The 16,002-nt window shown below is 41.4% G+C and overlaps 1 protein-coding gene across 1 annotated transcript in view; it reads right to left on the minus strand.

Moving 5' to 3' along the window:
- Vcan (versican) overlaps positions 1 to 16,002 on the minus strand; it is a gene marked incomplete in the record, with an annotated part of 110,836 nt that overhangs the window by 12,910 nt on the left and 81,924 nt on the right. The window contains 2 exon segments of the mRNA XM_013513017.1: positions 11,274 to 11,356; positions 12,609 to 12,767. Of these exon segments, the coding sequence (XP_013368471.1) occupies positions 11,274 to 11,356; positions 12,609 to 12,767 (242 nt within the window).

Genomic DNA, 16,002 nt, shown 5'->3' on the forward strand with positions numbered 1-16,002 from the left:
TTATGTACTAATAGTGATGTACAGCACTAATAAAACTAAAAATAATAATTCCTTGGGGAAAATTATAAGCATGGTCCTCTCCTATAAAAAGTATCTCCATGTACCAGTGGGATCATGGGTGAGTAATCTAAACACCAGGCAGAAAAACTCAAAGCAGACTGAAGTTATTCATCAGTGGCTACCAATCTATAAATGCTTGAATTATTTTGTTCCAAATAATTTCTGCTGTCAAAAATATATCTCTGACTCACATTAAGGAGACTTGACTCGTCTTCCAGGTCTCCTGCCAAAGGAGTCCCTAGGCTTTCCACAGCAGTAGCCCTTGGACAATGAACTTCAGCTCCCTGAGAACTGGACTGATCCCGTCACTCAGAACAGTGGGAAAGCGATTTCTCTGTTCCTCATCTCTGCAATTCTCCCACTTGATTCAGTCAACATTCTGAGGGTGGGGCAGTATTACAGGGCTGAAGTCCCTGCTTAAGAAGTTTACATCAGTTCAAGGTGAACCTCTGGTTATGGTCATGTAGTGTCTGGGAGGTCCTGATATTCAGAGACACCAGACAATTTTCTATCTTTCAAAAGACACCTCACTAGACATGACTAAGAGTCCCAATATCTCAGCAGATAACTAGCATCACCAGCTGATGTTAGACTGTGTCATAGTTAGTTGACCTTTCCCTTATGCAGGGAGGGGTAACTCCCTTTTTGCTAAGGTTAGCAAAGCATTTTTTCACGTATATGTAAGACTGAGAAATCAACCAGAGCGCTTTTTTCCCCTTTCCTTTAAAGCACTGAGCATTACTGACAGTTAAAGTAAACAAAGCCACAGGTATTTGTTACACCGTCCTGGTCTTTGGGTGATCCATATAGAAGCACATCCAGCCCTGAGGGGATAATGACCAGCTTGGTAGGCTGACGTAAGAAAGTTCTTGAACCAGAGAATGACTGGCTGTTATTGCTCCTTGCAATATTCCACAACAGTATTTATTTTTCCACACCCAGACTTTGAACGAAGTTTTCAAAAGAAAGTGTTAATTTGGAAATCAAAATCCTGGGGAAACGAGGTGAAATAATTCCTAGAATATTAAAGAATCTTGTTCTTAAATCTCTTTTTTCATCACCTTAAGATCAAGAATTTTTACAGCCAGGCTTGGCGGCACATTCCTGTAATCCTAGCACTTTGGGAGGTTGAGACAGAGAATTGAAATATCAAGTCCAGCCTGGGTAACTTAGCAAGACCCTGCCTCACAAAAAAGGAAGAAAGAAAAAAATTAAAAAGGCCAGGTAGTTCAGTGAGAAGGTTTAGTTCATCCCACAGAATCAACTATTTCTGTCAAAACTTGAGCAATAACTAGCCTTTGTTTCAGAATATTCAACCCTTTTGAAGTTCTTTTAACTGAGATGATTTCTTCATTTGGTCAACAAACTGGAAAATAATAACAATAGCAATAATAATAATAATAATAATAATAATAATGAGTACTGTTTTCCTAAAGAGCCAGACAACCTGTTTAGTCTCTTGGTGTCTTTCCCCCTCTGTTGGCATCTAAGTAAATTAAAAAAGGAAACATAGCTTTCATAGAAAACTATGAAACCGAACTCCATCTTTTTGTGAGATAAGCTTGAGATCTCTCTCTCTCTCTGTGTCTCTGTCTCTGTCTGTCTCTCTCTTTGTCTCTGTCTCTGTCTCTCTCTCTCACACACACACACATACACACATACACACATACACACATACACACATACACACTCTCCATTGCCACACTGCTTGGCATTAAAGATGGGTTTGTTGGAGATGTCTGTGGATGCCCCTATTCACACAGACTTCCGTTGCAGATAAATTTCTGCCAAATACAGTCAGTAAGAACCAAAAAGTTCAAGACAGGAGACAGCAATAGACCCCCTCAGATGGGAAAACTGGTCTACCCCTGGTGCAAATCTAAGAGCAAATTCCTCTAAATGCCAAGAGCTTAAGTTATCTATTTAAATATCTAGCTATGATTTTTCAGCTTAGCTGCAGTTATGTTTTAGTCTTCAAAATTCACTGTAATTTAGCTGGCCTGGGATGGCCAAGTAGAGACTGTATTAGAACCATTATGATTTGGCTAAGCACATTTAAACAACCACATACTCCCATTGATAAAATCCACTCGACTTTACTCGAGGAAGCCACTCAATGACACAATGCATTGTTATTATTGTTGGGAGAGTTTGCTGAACTTCAAACTTGGAACAATCCACTCGGTGCTCTTTACCTACACTCTCTCACTCCAAACACTGCTAATCTGATTCATGGGGGAGGTGGGGGGAAGCCTTTACACACAAACCACAAAAGACTTCTAAGTTCACCTGCCAAGGAAAGCAGCCAAGGGAAACTTTCTGCTGAGTTCTATTACTGTGCATAAAGTGAAAGTTCAGGAAAGATCCATCCAGATACTTGCCTTTCTTGCTAGGATCTACTAAGCAAGTGAGTACAAATATTAGCTTGAGGCTGGATTTTAAAAAATCACCTTGTCCCCATTTAAATTTTACATTTACAACATTATGCAACCAATACTAGAATTATAAAGTATTCAAAGCTAGAGGAACTTAACTCACAGGGAACACTGTTCTTGCATAGTTCTGGGTGGAGAGTTCTGAGGAAGCAGTTTTGAACACGAAATGCAATCCAACCACTAGGTGGTGACATGCACCCACCATTATCATTTTATTCCCTAATAACTAAATTGCTTGGCCAAATGGAAATTGAAATAATACCCCCCCAACAATCGAGAATTAACTCCTTGTAGCCAGAAAGATTAAAGGATTATCTGAGATGTGTTATCTTGGTCTTGTGAGCAGAAGTATTTGTTAGAAGGCGGGCATCTGCTAGATAGTATTTTCCAACCTGACTGTGCTCTATTCTGTTATTGGCCAGTATAGCCATAATTTCAATTTTCTAACTAGAATACTCACCTAAATCATTTGTTATAGTCTTTTTTCCTTTTAAAGTAAGTGATGGTTTGTATCAGTGAAGACATTTCATCAGGAGCAAACTTGACTCTGAACATCCACCCACAAGAGGGCTTCCAACAGGGCAGATCATAAACTAGCAAACATCTATGCACACAGTGGAGTGTCCGCACTGTGAATCGCAACGAGTCTGCTGTTAGGAGAAAATGTGTCTAGAATGGCTCTGCAAACATCGGACCTGTCCTCAGAGTTGACTTCTCATGGGCAAACTCCTTTTATCACCCCGGATGCTAGTGCCATGGCGGAACTCCCAGACCTACAAACCCAATCCAAATACAGCCAGTGCCAAGGGCAAGCAAATACCCACTGAGGAACAAAAGCAAGCAAATCCCAAATAGAAAACACTTTCCCAAGTGTTTCAGACACAGGCTGATAAGAAACTGGCTTTTCACTAAATAAGGAGCTCGGGACAAGCGCTCTGAGTCAGCCCCAGCCTTTCAGGAGGCAGGTCAAATGGTTATCTGGAAAGAGCCAACAAGGGCTGCTTATTACAGAAAGCAAAACATCTGGTAACGTTAAGATGACCCCCTCCACACCCCTCATGCCAGAGTACACAGAGACATTTGTCTGCAGTCCGTGGGGTACGGTTAACTTTGCTTTATTTAACTTGTTCAGGGCAATGACTTCCCTGTGTGGTAGATATTCCCTCTCTGGTTCCTTGTCCTCTGTTCCGGGTCCTCACTGTTTATGTTTACAAGGGGGTTATGATTTTGCTGGTGTCTTTTAGCTGAACTGGGTAATTCACTGGCCCACAACTAAAAAGAAAAGAGCAGCTTTATTTTAAAGCAGAAAGAGACGTTTGTTTTGGTGTCACTACCCTCTCCTGGCAGGCTGGAGTTGGGTCCCACCACCCCTATGCTGAAGGGAAGGAAAACTACGTTGGGGTCTCCGGATCTTGATTCACATCGCAAGATGCCCATTATTCTCCTAGCTGGCAAAGCTCTGCATGGGAGAGATGATCTGGACACTCCTGAGTACACCATTAATCTTGTGTAATAGCGTGAGCTCACAAAGCAGCAATTATCAACCGCCCGTTCAGGGTGCCCAAGAGCAACTTGCATTTCGCCCCTGCAAGGATCAGCGCCTGGGCGCCTTCTCTGCAGCTTGTCTGCACAGGTCTTCAGTCACGCTGAGCTCAAGACCCAAATGCAAGGAGAAAGTGCCAAAAGCCCTTGGACTTTTCCTCCTTTTTTGGCTTTCTCCACGGTTACGCTTTGCCTTAAACTAATCAGCAATTAAATTTAAACATCTGCATGCCATTCTAAAGTTTCATGCAGCACTGTGAGCAAACCATCCCTGAGAACGACTACTGCATTGATAAAATTTCTCCTCCCTTTTTTGCAGGATAATTTTGTAATTGTGAAATGATTTTCCAAGGGTGGGTAAATACTGTTTTTCCAGCTGTTCAACCTATAACAGGCCATCTGAACCCCCAAAGCAGCAAGGGTGAAGGGAAAGTTTTGTATCTGAGAAATACTCTAGGACTCATAATGTTTCCCGTGTAGATTCAAAATTCAAATCCAATCAAATTAAATTGCAGCACAAGTAAAAACTTTCAGTAAGAACTCAGGGGTTTCTGTAAAAAGGAATCTGCAAAGTCCTCCACTCATGAGTAATGGGTTAAAAGATGAGGAAAGAACATGTGTTTTTCTTGGCTTTTAGGTGAAGAGAATGAAGTCTGTGAAGTTTGCCATAATTAAATTAATATTGATACGCAGTGTGACTTGTTCACGGAGAAGTGGGATTTGACTTGGAGCTAAAACTGCACCACAGCTGCAGATAATTTATAGAAGGCCCTCCAAGATTTTCAGGTAGAAAATGTAAACCTTAAGGGTTTTGGAGGGAGGTGTAGAATTTTCCGAAGACATCCTTAGTTTTAATTGACACCACTGCACGTGTTCACGGGAACAACCTGACATTCCAGAGCCCGTCCCCAAGTGCCACGGCCACATCAAGGGAACCAGCATCCCTGCCACCTCGGACACTACCCATTGGTGTGGGCAACATTTCCAGTTCTCTCCACTGGCTGGTTTGAATGTTGAAAAAAAAAAGTTAAGTTTTTCTGCTTTGCACTGTTTTCTGCCAAGTCCTATGCTTCGGACCAGAAAAAACCTCCAAACAAGCTGGGAACACACTGGGGTTAGTTAGTAACTCTGATTCTCTTCAAAGAATATCTGAGCAGAAAGAGGGCAGGAGCCCTGCCTTTCTAAGGGGGCAATGACCGTACAACCCTGCAGCAGGAGAACAATGGTTTATAGCCTGTGACTTGCTATCCCTTTTCCTGCCCCTTGTTAAGAGGCTCTTCCTGAATTATGGGGTACTTCTTTATTGTTGCTGTCTTTTCAAAGCTGGTTTTTCTCACAATGCTTTGCTTGGCAAATGACATTTACTTCTAAAAGAAGATAAGGGGCCTCTGGCTTTAAAGTCAAACCTCACACCCACCCACCTCTCTTTCACATCAACTCCAGCCACTGGAGGAGGAGGGTGAGTGTGTCCAGGAAATTCGAGGCGTCCAGCTTGCCAGGGCTGGACCTTGCTTATCGTGACGTGAAAAGGAAGCAGGATTCAGTTCTCTTTTACAATAAGTAGGATTTGTAAGCACAAAAGGAGAGTTGTACAAGTAATTACATTATCCATTAGCCTTCTGTTGTCTATGCCACAACAATCAAGATGCAAAATGAGCTGTTTAGAGCTAGAATATGTAACACTTATGAATCTGTGATCGCTAGATTGTTCTAGAATATTCTGGCTAGATTCAGATAAAAACAGAAGAGGCCTTTCTGATTCCTCCCAACAGCAGACTGAGGATGAGTAGACCATGACTTCCTCCCAGCAAGCAGAGAAGCCACAGCCTGGCAGGGATTACAGTGAGCAGAAATGACTGATATAAGAAGAGTGAAGAGAATACAGAAAATTAAAAAAAAAAAATCACCAAGCCTTCCAAAAGCTCCGTGCTATTTTAAAAAGGGAACTGTATTACGGGATTATGAATTTTGTTTAGTCCAGCAGGCTTGGACATCACCACCTAACGTGACAGTCTCCTCTGAGGTAACTAAGTCTTTACCACTAAAGAGACCAGCCACAGGGTGGCGTGAGCACCCATGGTGCTGGGAGTTGGTCTCTGAGGGGAGGACGGACATGAACAACACAAAGCACGGAGAATCCCCTCTGTGAGAACTTTCTTCCTGGGGGCCAAAGAGCAGGGAGAAGATGGCGACAGCTTTCAATCTCTGAGGTCCATAGTTTGGTGTTAAATCACTCCTAGGGAGCTGCACTATACAAAGTAGCATGATTCAGGCACCTAAGAAATCCTGCCATCTCTTTCATTGAGCTGTTCCATGGACACCTTATAATTTTTAGTCAAAAAAACACTGGAAATGATTTTGAACAGGACACATAGCAATAGAGAAATTCCTACATATTTCCTGATGTTTGGCTTCCTTTGTGCTGATGGTTAACCTTCAATAGCGGGTCAATATATGAAGTTCTGTCCAACTTGAAGCGGGGAAAGGAGTCCCGGCCATGCATTCTTAAATATGAAATGAGCTGATAACACTGCAGAGTGGTTATTTCCTCCTACTTGTTCAACTACATTTTAGATATAAATAATCACATTTTTCAAAGTAATTTCTCTATAGAAAACATATTGGATAAGCAAGTGCCTATTTGAGGAGAAAAATTTATCCCCAAATTGTTGTTTTCCTAAAGCTTCATGGAAAACGTGCTCTGATGTTACTCTGACAGGCTTGCGTGGCCGAGGTGGAAAGCATACTTGCCATTTTTAACTTCAAAAGCTGGCTACAGAGGTGTTCCTCAGACAACCATGGACACATGTGTGATCAGTTCCAGGAGGAAGACCTACTTTCCCTTGGTCACTGCCTTTTGCATGCTTAGCGGTATATCTTTATTTTTGAGGAACATATTTTCCTTTATTTCCATTTCTGAAAATCCACATATGTACGCATATTTCTCATAGTGGTGCAACTATAAACAGAGTGTTTGATTTAGATAAATAAAAAGTGTCACAAAGAGTTGGACCCCAAAGAGTTAATGTGGTCTTCACAGGATTCAGAAGATAAGTGAGCAATGAATTTATATTGATTTTCACTGGTTCATTCAAAACTATTGATTAGGCATCTACTTTATAGCAACTACCCTATTAGGGGGTGAAGCACAGAGATGGAAGGTAAGTCCTGCCTCAGAATGGTGGGCGTCTGGAAGTCAGCACCACAAGGTTCTGGGCTCAGATGGGACAAGGACAAAAGGGAGCACAAGAGGCAAGTCACAGGCCCAGGTAGGAAGGCTTCCTGGAGGAAGGGACTGTTGGCCATGCAGGGTATGTGAATGTTCTGAAAAGAAATCAGAGCAAGAGGCGAGAACGTACTTAGCACTAAGGCAAGATATGCAAAGTTCCATGAGAGTGAGAGGTCACGACTTACTCCAGAAACATGTTTCCTTTGAGATGCACTAGCTCAGGAAGTACCATGGAATTGATGGGCATTGTCTAGCATGCTAATAACTAGAATTTTACACTAAGAGCATCAGGAAAACGTTGGAGAATTTTAAGCAGTGGGCAACAAGCGTTCACAGCCCAGGGAGGTGAAATCACTGCCTCTAGAAGTCAGATTTGGAGGAAAAGCACTCTGGACAAGTCACTCAGTTAGCAATTGGTCAAAAGGATAACTTAAAAGTCAGCAAACAGTACAGATACTAGATAAGAAAAGTTTGTTTGAGTTCTCCAGCTTTAATATGTTTAACTTGAAGGGTTTAACTTAGTCTCTTTGAAGACATAACTTGCTGTCAAAGAAGCAATCTCAAGTGAAGTGAGTGGGTCCCCCATAAAGCTCTAGGTGTATTTTGCTGTTACATATCAACGGCCGAGTTAAAGAATAACTGATTGGGAGAAAACCAGCCACAGACTGAAAACTGAAACATGTTAAGAGAAACAAACCTAAACATAAATCACAAAGGTAAGGCTCAATGCAATTTTATCCATGACTGCACTTTTGTACAACTGATTGGGCAAACACCCCAAATAAACAATGAAACAAGAATTTGGCATCTTATCAATTACATCCGATTGTAAAGGCCAGTAATGTGGAATGAATCAAAAACAATCTAAAGAATAAAGCAATTTAGATGACTTGGCCAAATAACATCACTAATTTAGTATAAACATATGAATGGAATTAATCCAGATACAAAGCATAATCATGTGAAATATGACATAATTATATTGCAAGTTTATTGGAACTAGTGCTTAATTATTTCAATAAAAAAAAAGCACTGAAATGGAGACCTAACATAAACTTGTTTGTTTTTCCTAAGTTGTAAGACTGAATATCAAATGAAAATATAAGGTAAATATGAAAAGTTCTTTTTGTTTTAATACTCTTCTACCCTCCCAACATGGATAAACTCTAATAAGTCCTTCAAACAAAAAAAATGAGGAGAAAGAGGGTGTGGCAGAGGAGAGAAATCACTCTAAAACATAAACAAAATCTTTAAAATTCTGCACAGTCAAGTTAACACCCTTTCCAAGTATAAGCAGATACTGCTCGCCCCGATGAGGATTTGACCCACTGTTAGGAATATTCCCTAAGCGAGAAACTCAGTAAACAGTAAAACAAAGGAGAACTATTTTATTCAAAGGCCGGTGCACATATGGAACCTGTTAAGGGACGGTGACTGTAGAACAAACTACAAACGAGTTTCAGACACCTAGGCCATCTCCAAGAGGAAGGACAGGACAGAGGATAGGGTGGCTTCAAAGGCAGGAGAGTGGGCCAGAGATCAGTCAGATGGGCGGAATACCGGCTGTGAGGCAGATGGTCACTACTATTCCCAAACAAAGTTCAGGGATACTCCTTAGCACACGTGCTTTACACAAAGAATGAATTAAGAAGAAACCGGGGGCTGTCCAAGTTGCCCAGGACACACTTGTTCCTTTCCTGGAGGCACTTTGCTTGTTTGTGTATCTGATCTGCTGCCTTCTTCGTACTAAAGCTCTCTCTCACGGGATGCATGCTCAATCCTTAGATTCTATCAGAAGTGTGCGCTAGTTAAGAGCATAGTTATCTGTATTACACGGTCTTCTCTCCTGCTGCAAATGTCACAGGAAGATCGGTATTTCTCTTTAGACAAACTGCAAAGCTCATGCTTGCTAAGTTACCAAATTTAGGCCCAGTCCAGCCTCTGGAAGAGGTAATTAAACTATTGCTTTTGCAATATTTTTGTGCCGATGTTAAAAACTGATGAACACAGACCAAAGATAGTTGACCTGCCTTCCTTTTACAAGGTGGAATCATAGCTGTTGTATCAAGCTCACTTGTGTGTATCTGATGGAGAAGACAACTTCCCTGAGATGCTGTCCGACACCTCCTAGCTACCAGGAGGAAGCCAATACTCAGTACCCAGCATTTAGAAGCCAATATTCACCAAGCTCACAGGGCTGGGGGATGAGGCTTTGTCTTAGGCACTGTGAGAAATAAAAGTCAGGGAAAAGAACTCTCTTTGAAGAGGCGATCTGTTAATGCAGCAGTCAGAATACACATCTAGTAACACACATGTGCAGAGAATGAAAACATACAAACCAATTCTGGATAACTAACAACAGATGAGAAACAGACTGAAACTTAGCTTACTCTGGCCAGTGTGCAGCAAATGACACACTTTTCATGCACTCCAACCGGCCAGACACAGCTATACTGGGACTGGGCTGGAACATACAGAAATCTAGCAGGTAGGTACACTTGGAGAAAAGTTGTGGGCCAGACCTGGGAGGCGAAGCAGCAATGGCCACCTGGGCATTCCGGTTTTTACAATAGAGATGGGAGCCCTGGGTAAAGCAAAATGAAAATATACAGGTGCAAGAATTGCTGATACACCATCTAGCTGGGACAATTAGAGGAAATGGGCTGTCATTCCTGAGGCTATGGTAGCTGTATCTTACCGGAAATATATTTTATAGATATACTTTTCCTACTTTTTCTCCGTCTTTCTAAGAACTTACAAAATCTGAATGACAAGCAGTGCCAAATGAACACAGAGAGGAATGACAGAGACAGCAAGCCAGTGATAGATGAAATCCAGTAAGATAAAATCTGGTAGATCTTCAGTTGCTCAAATCAAAAGAGGAGTAAGTGATTCTGTATTCAAAGACAGGGAGGTACCAGGGAGACAACTCCAGGGTGGGGGGTCTAGGCCTGAGTTCGGAGGGTGGCTTCTCCAGGTAACAGCTTTGTGACCCTGCACAAAGAACTCAACCTAACTGACCTGCCCTTCCTTTACCTGTAAGGTAAGTAATGTAGATGAATTCAGTGGACGCCTGGATGTAGATAAACTGAAGCCTCCCCGAGTGGAGTACAACTTCCAAAGGCAGAGATTACTTTGGCTTCTGTTCCAGAGTGAACATTACATTTCGCCAAGCTCATTAAATACTGAGGAGTGGGGGATAATGAATGTAGGGACCTAAGTAATTCACACACAAAAAGAACTTAAAAATGTTCGATCTTGACGTGTCCATCCAATTTAGAATTTAATTCACACTTGCCATCTTGCCTAACATTGTGGATCCCAATGCTGTCTGAATGTAAGAATCACCTGGGGACACTCAAGAAATTCAGCTGCTGGAAGTTTTGCCATAATAAATGTGAGAACCATTTTGAATAAGTCCCCTGGTCATTCTGGTGGACAGCCAGCAGCAGGTATAGCCAGTCATTCATGGACTATCTCTAAAGCCTTAGACCATTTGTGTTTCCCAGAAGTGAGTCAAAGCAGCTTCACCTACAACTCTAAGACCCAACTACAGATGGTTCAAAGATATTTTTGTTTTTTTTGTTTTTTTTTTTTTTTTCCGGTACCAGGAATCGAACTCACGACCTTGCACTTGCCAGGCAGGCACTGTGCCGCGGAGTTAAATCCCCAGCCCCTGGTATTTTTCTTTACATGTATTCTTTTCCATTTTGCTTTGAAGCTCTAAAAAGCAAAGATAACTGTCTAAAAAACTGACACAAGACAGTTCTCATTATCTAGTTTTTCTCCTCAGTAGAAATTTGCTACTTTTCTTCTGACGAGACCAACAGCTAAAGGAGAGGAGGTCAAATCAGTTCCTTTGGAATATTTTGTGACCCTGCCCTATTTCGGTGAAAGAACATCAGGCAGTCATTTGAGTTATTTCCAGTCTAGTGCATCCTCCGTCACATGTGAAGAGCACACAGCATTAAGATCCCAGAGATGCATTCTTTCCATCAACATCTTACCAATGTGCTACCATCGGTCCAGCGGAAGTCATGCTCAAACATCTTGTCATTGAGTCCAATCCACTGATAATCATGGCCCACACCTAAGGGATGAGAAAAAATGCAGATTGGTTCCTACCTTTCCCACATAGCAATGAAAATATATCAAAGGAAAGTATTTTCAGAGTGAGTCATGAATCTTGTCTTGCTGGATTTTTATTTAGTTGCTCATTAACAAAATAATTCTCATAATCTCCCTTCTGTTCTTCAACCCAATGTGCTTTGAACAACAAAGATAATTTTTCAAACACTGCGAAGCATCAAAATATCAGACATGAACAATAATTTCCCTAGCTGTCTACTATAATTGAATATTTCCTATATTCACTTATAATTGAATATTTTCATTTACTTATTTTGTTCTTGCTAATCTATGCCACTGGCAAAAATTCAGTGACTCGATAAAATGCACAGGACATCAGAAACTACCCATTTCCTCTTGACTTTGGAAACCACATTTCTTCTCCCACTATTTTACGCAGTGAACACCTAGGCTAGAAATTTTTGAAAAACTATCCTCAAAAATATTTCTTTCTACCATGTGATGAGTCACTGGCAAAAATATCATACCATTAATTTTGTAAATTAATAAACTTCAAAAAGAGAGGTAGCACGATGGGAATTTTTTCATAGCGCACTGAACAGCACTTCTAAGTAAAATGGTTCTAGAAATTTGCTATGTGAAAACAAACAGCTCCCTCTTCACTGTAGTGTAAGAAGTTATTAAACAACTCTGCTGTCCGGTTTCATCAGCTTTGTATCTCCATCTCTTCCTGTTCCTAGTATGTACCTCACTTTCTATTGTCTAAAATAGAAACTTGGATGAGAACCAGAAGATAAGATTAGGATACTATTCACACTTGGATTTTCATTAGCTGGACAAAAAATAACTTCCGCCTTAATTTTATCTTTAATTCTAGCCAACATACAAACATTCAAAACAGAGACCATGAAGTTAACCACGGTTGGAATTTTACCAAATTGTAAGAAATGTCCATTTTTCTAAGTTTAAAAAAATGAGCAAGGAGCAATTCCTTATGATTCAACTCACTGACAACTGTTTCAGCTATTACTGTTGCCCGACCACATGACCATTTCCTGTATCAGAGCTGACTATTTCCCAAAGTGGAAGACTCATCCAGGTAAGTCACACTGGCCTTAACTAGTTCACAGATGAGGGATTTCATCCACTGGATCAAGGCTGAGAAAGCCACTACTCTTCTGTTGGCTCAGAGAAAACTAAACGGGTGGTGAGAATGAGTGACCCACTGGGAAATGCGTCTGTCTGGTACATACGATTCACAAACATCTGCTCTTCATGTGACAGGATACTGGTGAGATGGGCACCCTGCAGACGACATTCTCTCTCAGCTGCGTCCCACGTGCGTCGGTGGGCAAAGTACTTGTAACACTGCCCCTGGAATTTGTGCCAGCCGTAGTCACAGGTCTCGGTATCTGGGAAGAAACAGGCACGAGCAGATAAAACTCACCGACGTCATTCAAACTTGGCTCCTCGACCCAAGTGTAGACAGGATACCCAAGCCAACATCTACACAGTGTCCCGGAAGCCACTGATTCATAAAAGTTGGTCACAATAACGAAGAGATTATCGTAAAGTGAGCCCAGCGGATCCTGATGAAGTGGGCAGTTGTACATCCTGGGCCGCACCGAAGGGCAGCATCTAACTGCAGTGTTCTTGATTCAAGCCAGGCAACAAGAGAGAAAACTACAAGTGTGGCCCTGGGGAACCCATTGGTGGCTGAGTTGTCCGCACAGGGACTTCAGAAGCAGTTGGAGTGAATTCCTGACCCAGGCAGCTTTTCTAAGAGAAGGGAGTGATAAGATAAGAATTCTACTAACAGGATCAGGAGTGCTGTATTTGTATAATGACTTCAAAGGCTCTGGAAGTAGTCTTTTGCCACCAACCAGAGCGACAGCTGGCAGGCCACAGGCTCCTGTCATGCAGGATTTACACAGAGGGAAAAAACTGTGAGTAGGCAGCACTGGGGAAATAGCTAAAATGTGTTCTCTCTTCCTCCTCACGGACAGATTATAAACAAGGAGCTCCCAGGGCAAGTGCACAGGCTTTTATTAAAAATGGAACAACCGCAGTCCTGCAAATCACCACCCCTCTTTCACCAAGTCACACACGTAGGAGGTGTGATCAAAATATATGGTGGGTGTTTGAATTTTAAAGTATATTATAGTAAGAGACACACTGCCACTAATCCCCCCAAAATATTCCCCACAGCTTCAAATACACTTAGCATACTGTTCTGGTCACTTTCTGAAGCAGCTCTGAAGTCCTCTTTTGGGAGTATCTTTATGAGATGTGATCAAAAATACAGTGAATGCTACTGCTGTGTGCTGTCTAGTTGAAAGACGGGCTCATAAAAACATGTCGCTGTGTCCTCCTCCTCCCAGTCACCGGATCTGGCACTGTGCAACTTCCAGCTCTTTCTCAGAGTCAGAATGATCTCAAGAGGGAAGTGTGTTTGATCAATTCTGGAATCGAGGCAGCCAGGACAGCACAACCCAAGATACTCAGGAAAGGGACTCCAGAGCTGCTGCAGAAAGTAGCAAGAAAGATGGGGTGAGTGTGTTTGAAGTGAGAGGGAAGATTTTAAGGGAGATTAATGGGAATGTGTCCTTCACTACAATAATTTTTTAATTTAAAATTTACCACATATTTTGAGCACCACCTATGTGTGTGTTTCTCGTTTGCAATAAGCATACCAAAACAGGTATCCCAGGGGGATGAAGATATTTTCAAATATTTCTAAATTTTGTGTTTAGCATAACCTTCAGCTGTACTTTCTCTTATGCTAGTCTCAAGAAAGTAGCCTTACTCATAGCTCTGTATTCTCACTGGCAATTTTCTCTCAAATTCACTGACTCACAGGTAGGGTTATCTTCTAGATATTAAAATCCTGGATTTTAATAAGGATCAGTGCAAATGACTTTTACCTTCATGAGTTATAGCTCACAAATATAACCAAATAGTTACTTACAAAAACTAGCAAAATTGCAAAATTTATAGAATCGTAAGACACCATGGAGACCTTGCAGTTGATCTAACAAGCCTGTCTTCTCTGAGTTTACTGATTGATAATGAAAACAAACTCTGCTCCATTAAATATTTTAATTTTGTTAAATATGTTAATTTTGGTAGTGAAATTGAAACATAAATTGCTTCCTGCTTTGCCTCTGTTACTCTCTATCCATAGTATTTGCTCCTCTTTATTTCTTTGGCTGTAGAAGCCTATATATTCAGAAGGCCATGTTTTTTTTTTACCTTGGATTTAGATTGTAGACAGAGAACAGATGCCATTTATCTCTGAGAGTAATCTTCATTTCAGTTTAGTCTATTAGGCCTGTTGTTTAGGTACAGCCTGCTGACTAATTGTTTTGAATAATGTGCACTGGAAGTTTTGAGTTTTATGAACGTGTTATTTAGAGATCAGCAAGTCTCAGGAAAGGAGCAGGACACAGCCAGATGATTAGTGCAGAAGCAGCCCTTGGTTTCCATAGTGAAGCACATTGTGGTCCCACAGATAGTAATTTTCTTTGGGGGAAGTTCATTTAGAAGAATTCAAAAGTGAGGGGGAGGGGGAGAAAACAGATCTTCCTCTCTGAGGGGCTTACTTTAAAAAGAACGAGAGTTGGGAATAAATTTTAGAACATTTTTCACCACTAAAGTCAATACTGTGGTATTGTAATACCATACTTTTCCTTAACCGTGAAAACTAGCATTTATTTTAAGACGTGCAGTTTAAAATCCTAGGGGCTCGGGATGTAGCTCAGTGTCAGAGCGCTTGCTTGGTGTGCTGAAGATCCTGGCCTCCATCCACAGCACAGAAGAAAGAGAAGCTAGCAGAGCCTTAGTTCTTAACACATCAGAAAAAAGTCTCCTATGCATTCTTATTGCTATCAACCTGAGTGGCTTCCATTTGGTTTTCTTTGTGTCTGTTTTGTCAGCAAAACAGATTATCATTAGGTATTTTTTCTCTTTTACCGAAAGAATCCATGACATGCAGATGTATGTCATTGGTAAAATGCTGCCGCCACTTGGAAGCCTCTGTTCCCCTGTGGGTTCCCATGCTACAAGTGTGGTCTCCAACGAAGAGGTCCAAGAGGCGGTGGCGTATGCAAGAGGTGAGGCCTCCTCGAAGGTAGTAAGGTCTCAGAGTGCCACCTTCACGACAGATTGGGCCTGGGAACAGCGTGTTAGTTCCCACTAAAATGAGTTGTTTCAAAAGAGGAGGTTAGACGCCTCGGGGGCTCTTTTTCCCTGTCTTACAAATGAGCTCTCCTTTCTGCGTGAGGCTGCTTCCTGTTCTGCTTCTTCATTATGTTGTAGCAATAAGGACCTCAGCAGAGACAGACAGATGGGGACACCCCGTCTTAGATGTCTCTCCGAACTGGAAGCTAAACCCACCTCTTTTCTTTGTGAAGTACCCAGTGCTAGGCACTCTGTTATAGCACTGTACAGACTAAGACAAATGCCTTTCATTGATCATAGGTGTATACATTCCTAAAAGAATAAAAACCAAGGAGCAGAGTTTCTATTAAAACCACCTATCTATACCCATGGTGGCAAACCTATGGCACATGTTATTTGTTTTTTTCTTGAGACAAAAGATGTTAATGTATGAGTTGTTTTTCCTAAACTAAAACCTCAGTATTTAGG

The sequence above is a fragment of the Chinchilla lanigera genome, unplaced genomic scaffold (assembly GCF_000276665.1).
Source record: "Chinchilla lanigera isolate Chin_1 unplaced genomic scaffold, ChiLan1.0 scaffold00017, whole genome shotgun sequence".
Lineage (NCBI taxonomy): Eukaryota > Metazoa > Chordata > Mammalia > Rodentia > Chinchillidae > Chinchilla > Chinchilla lanigera.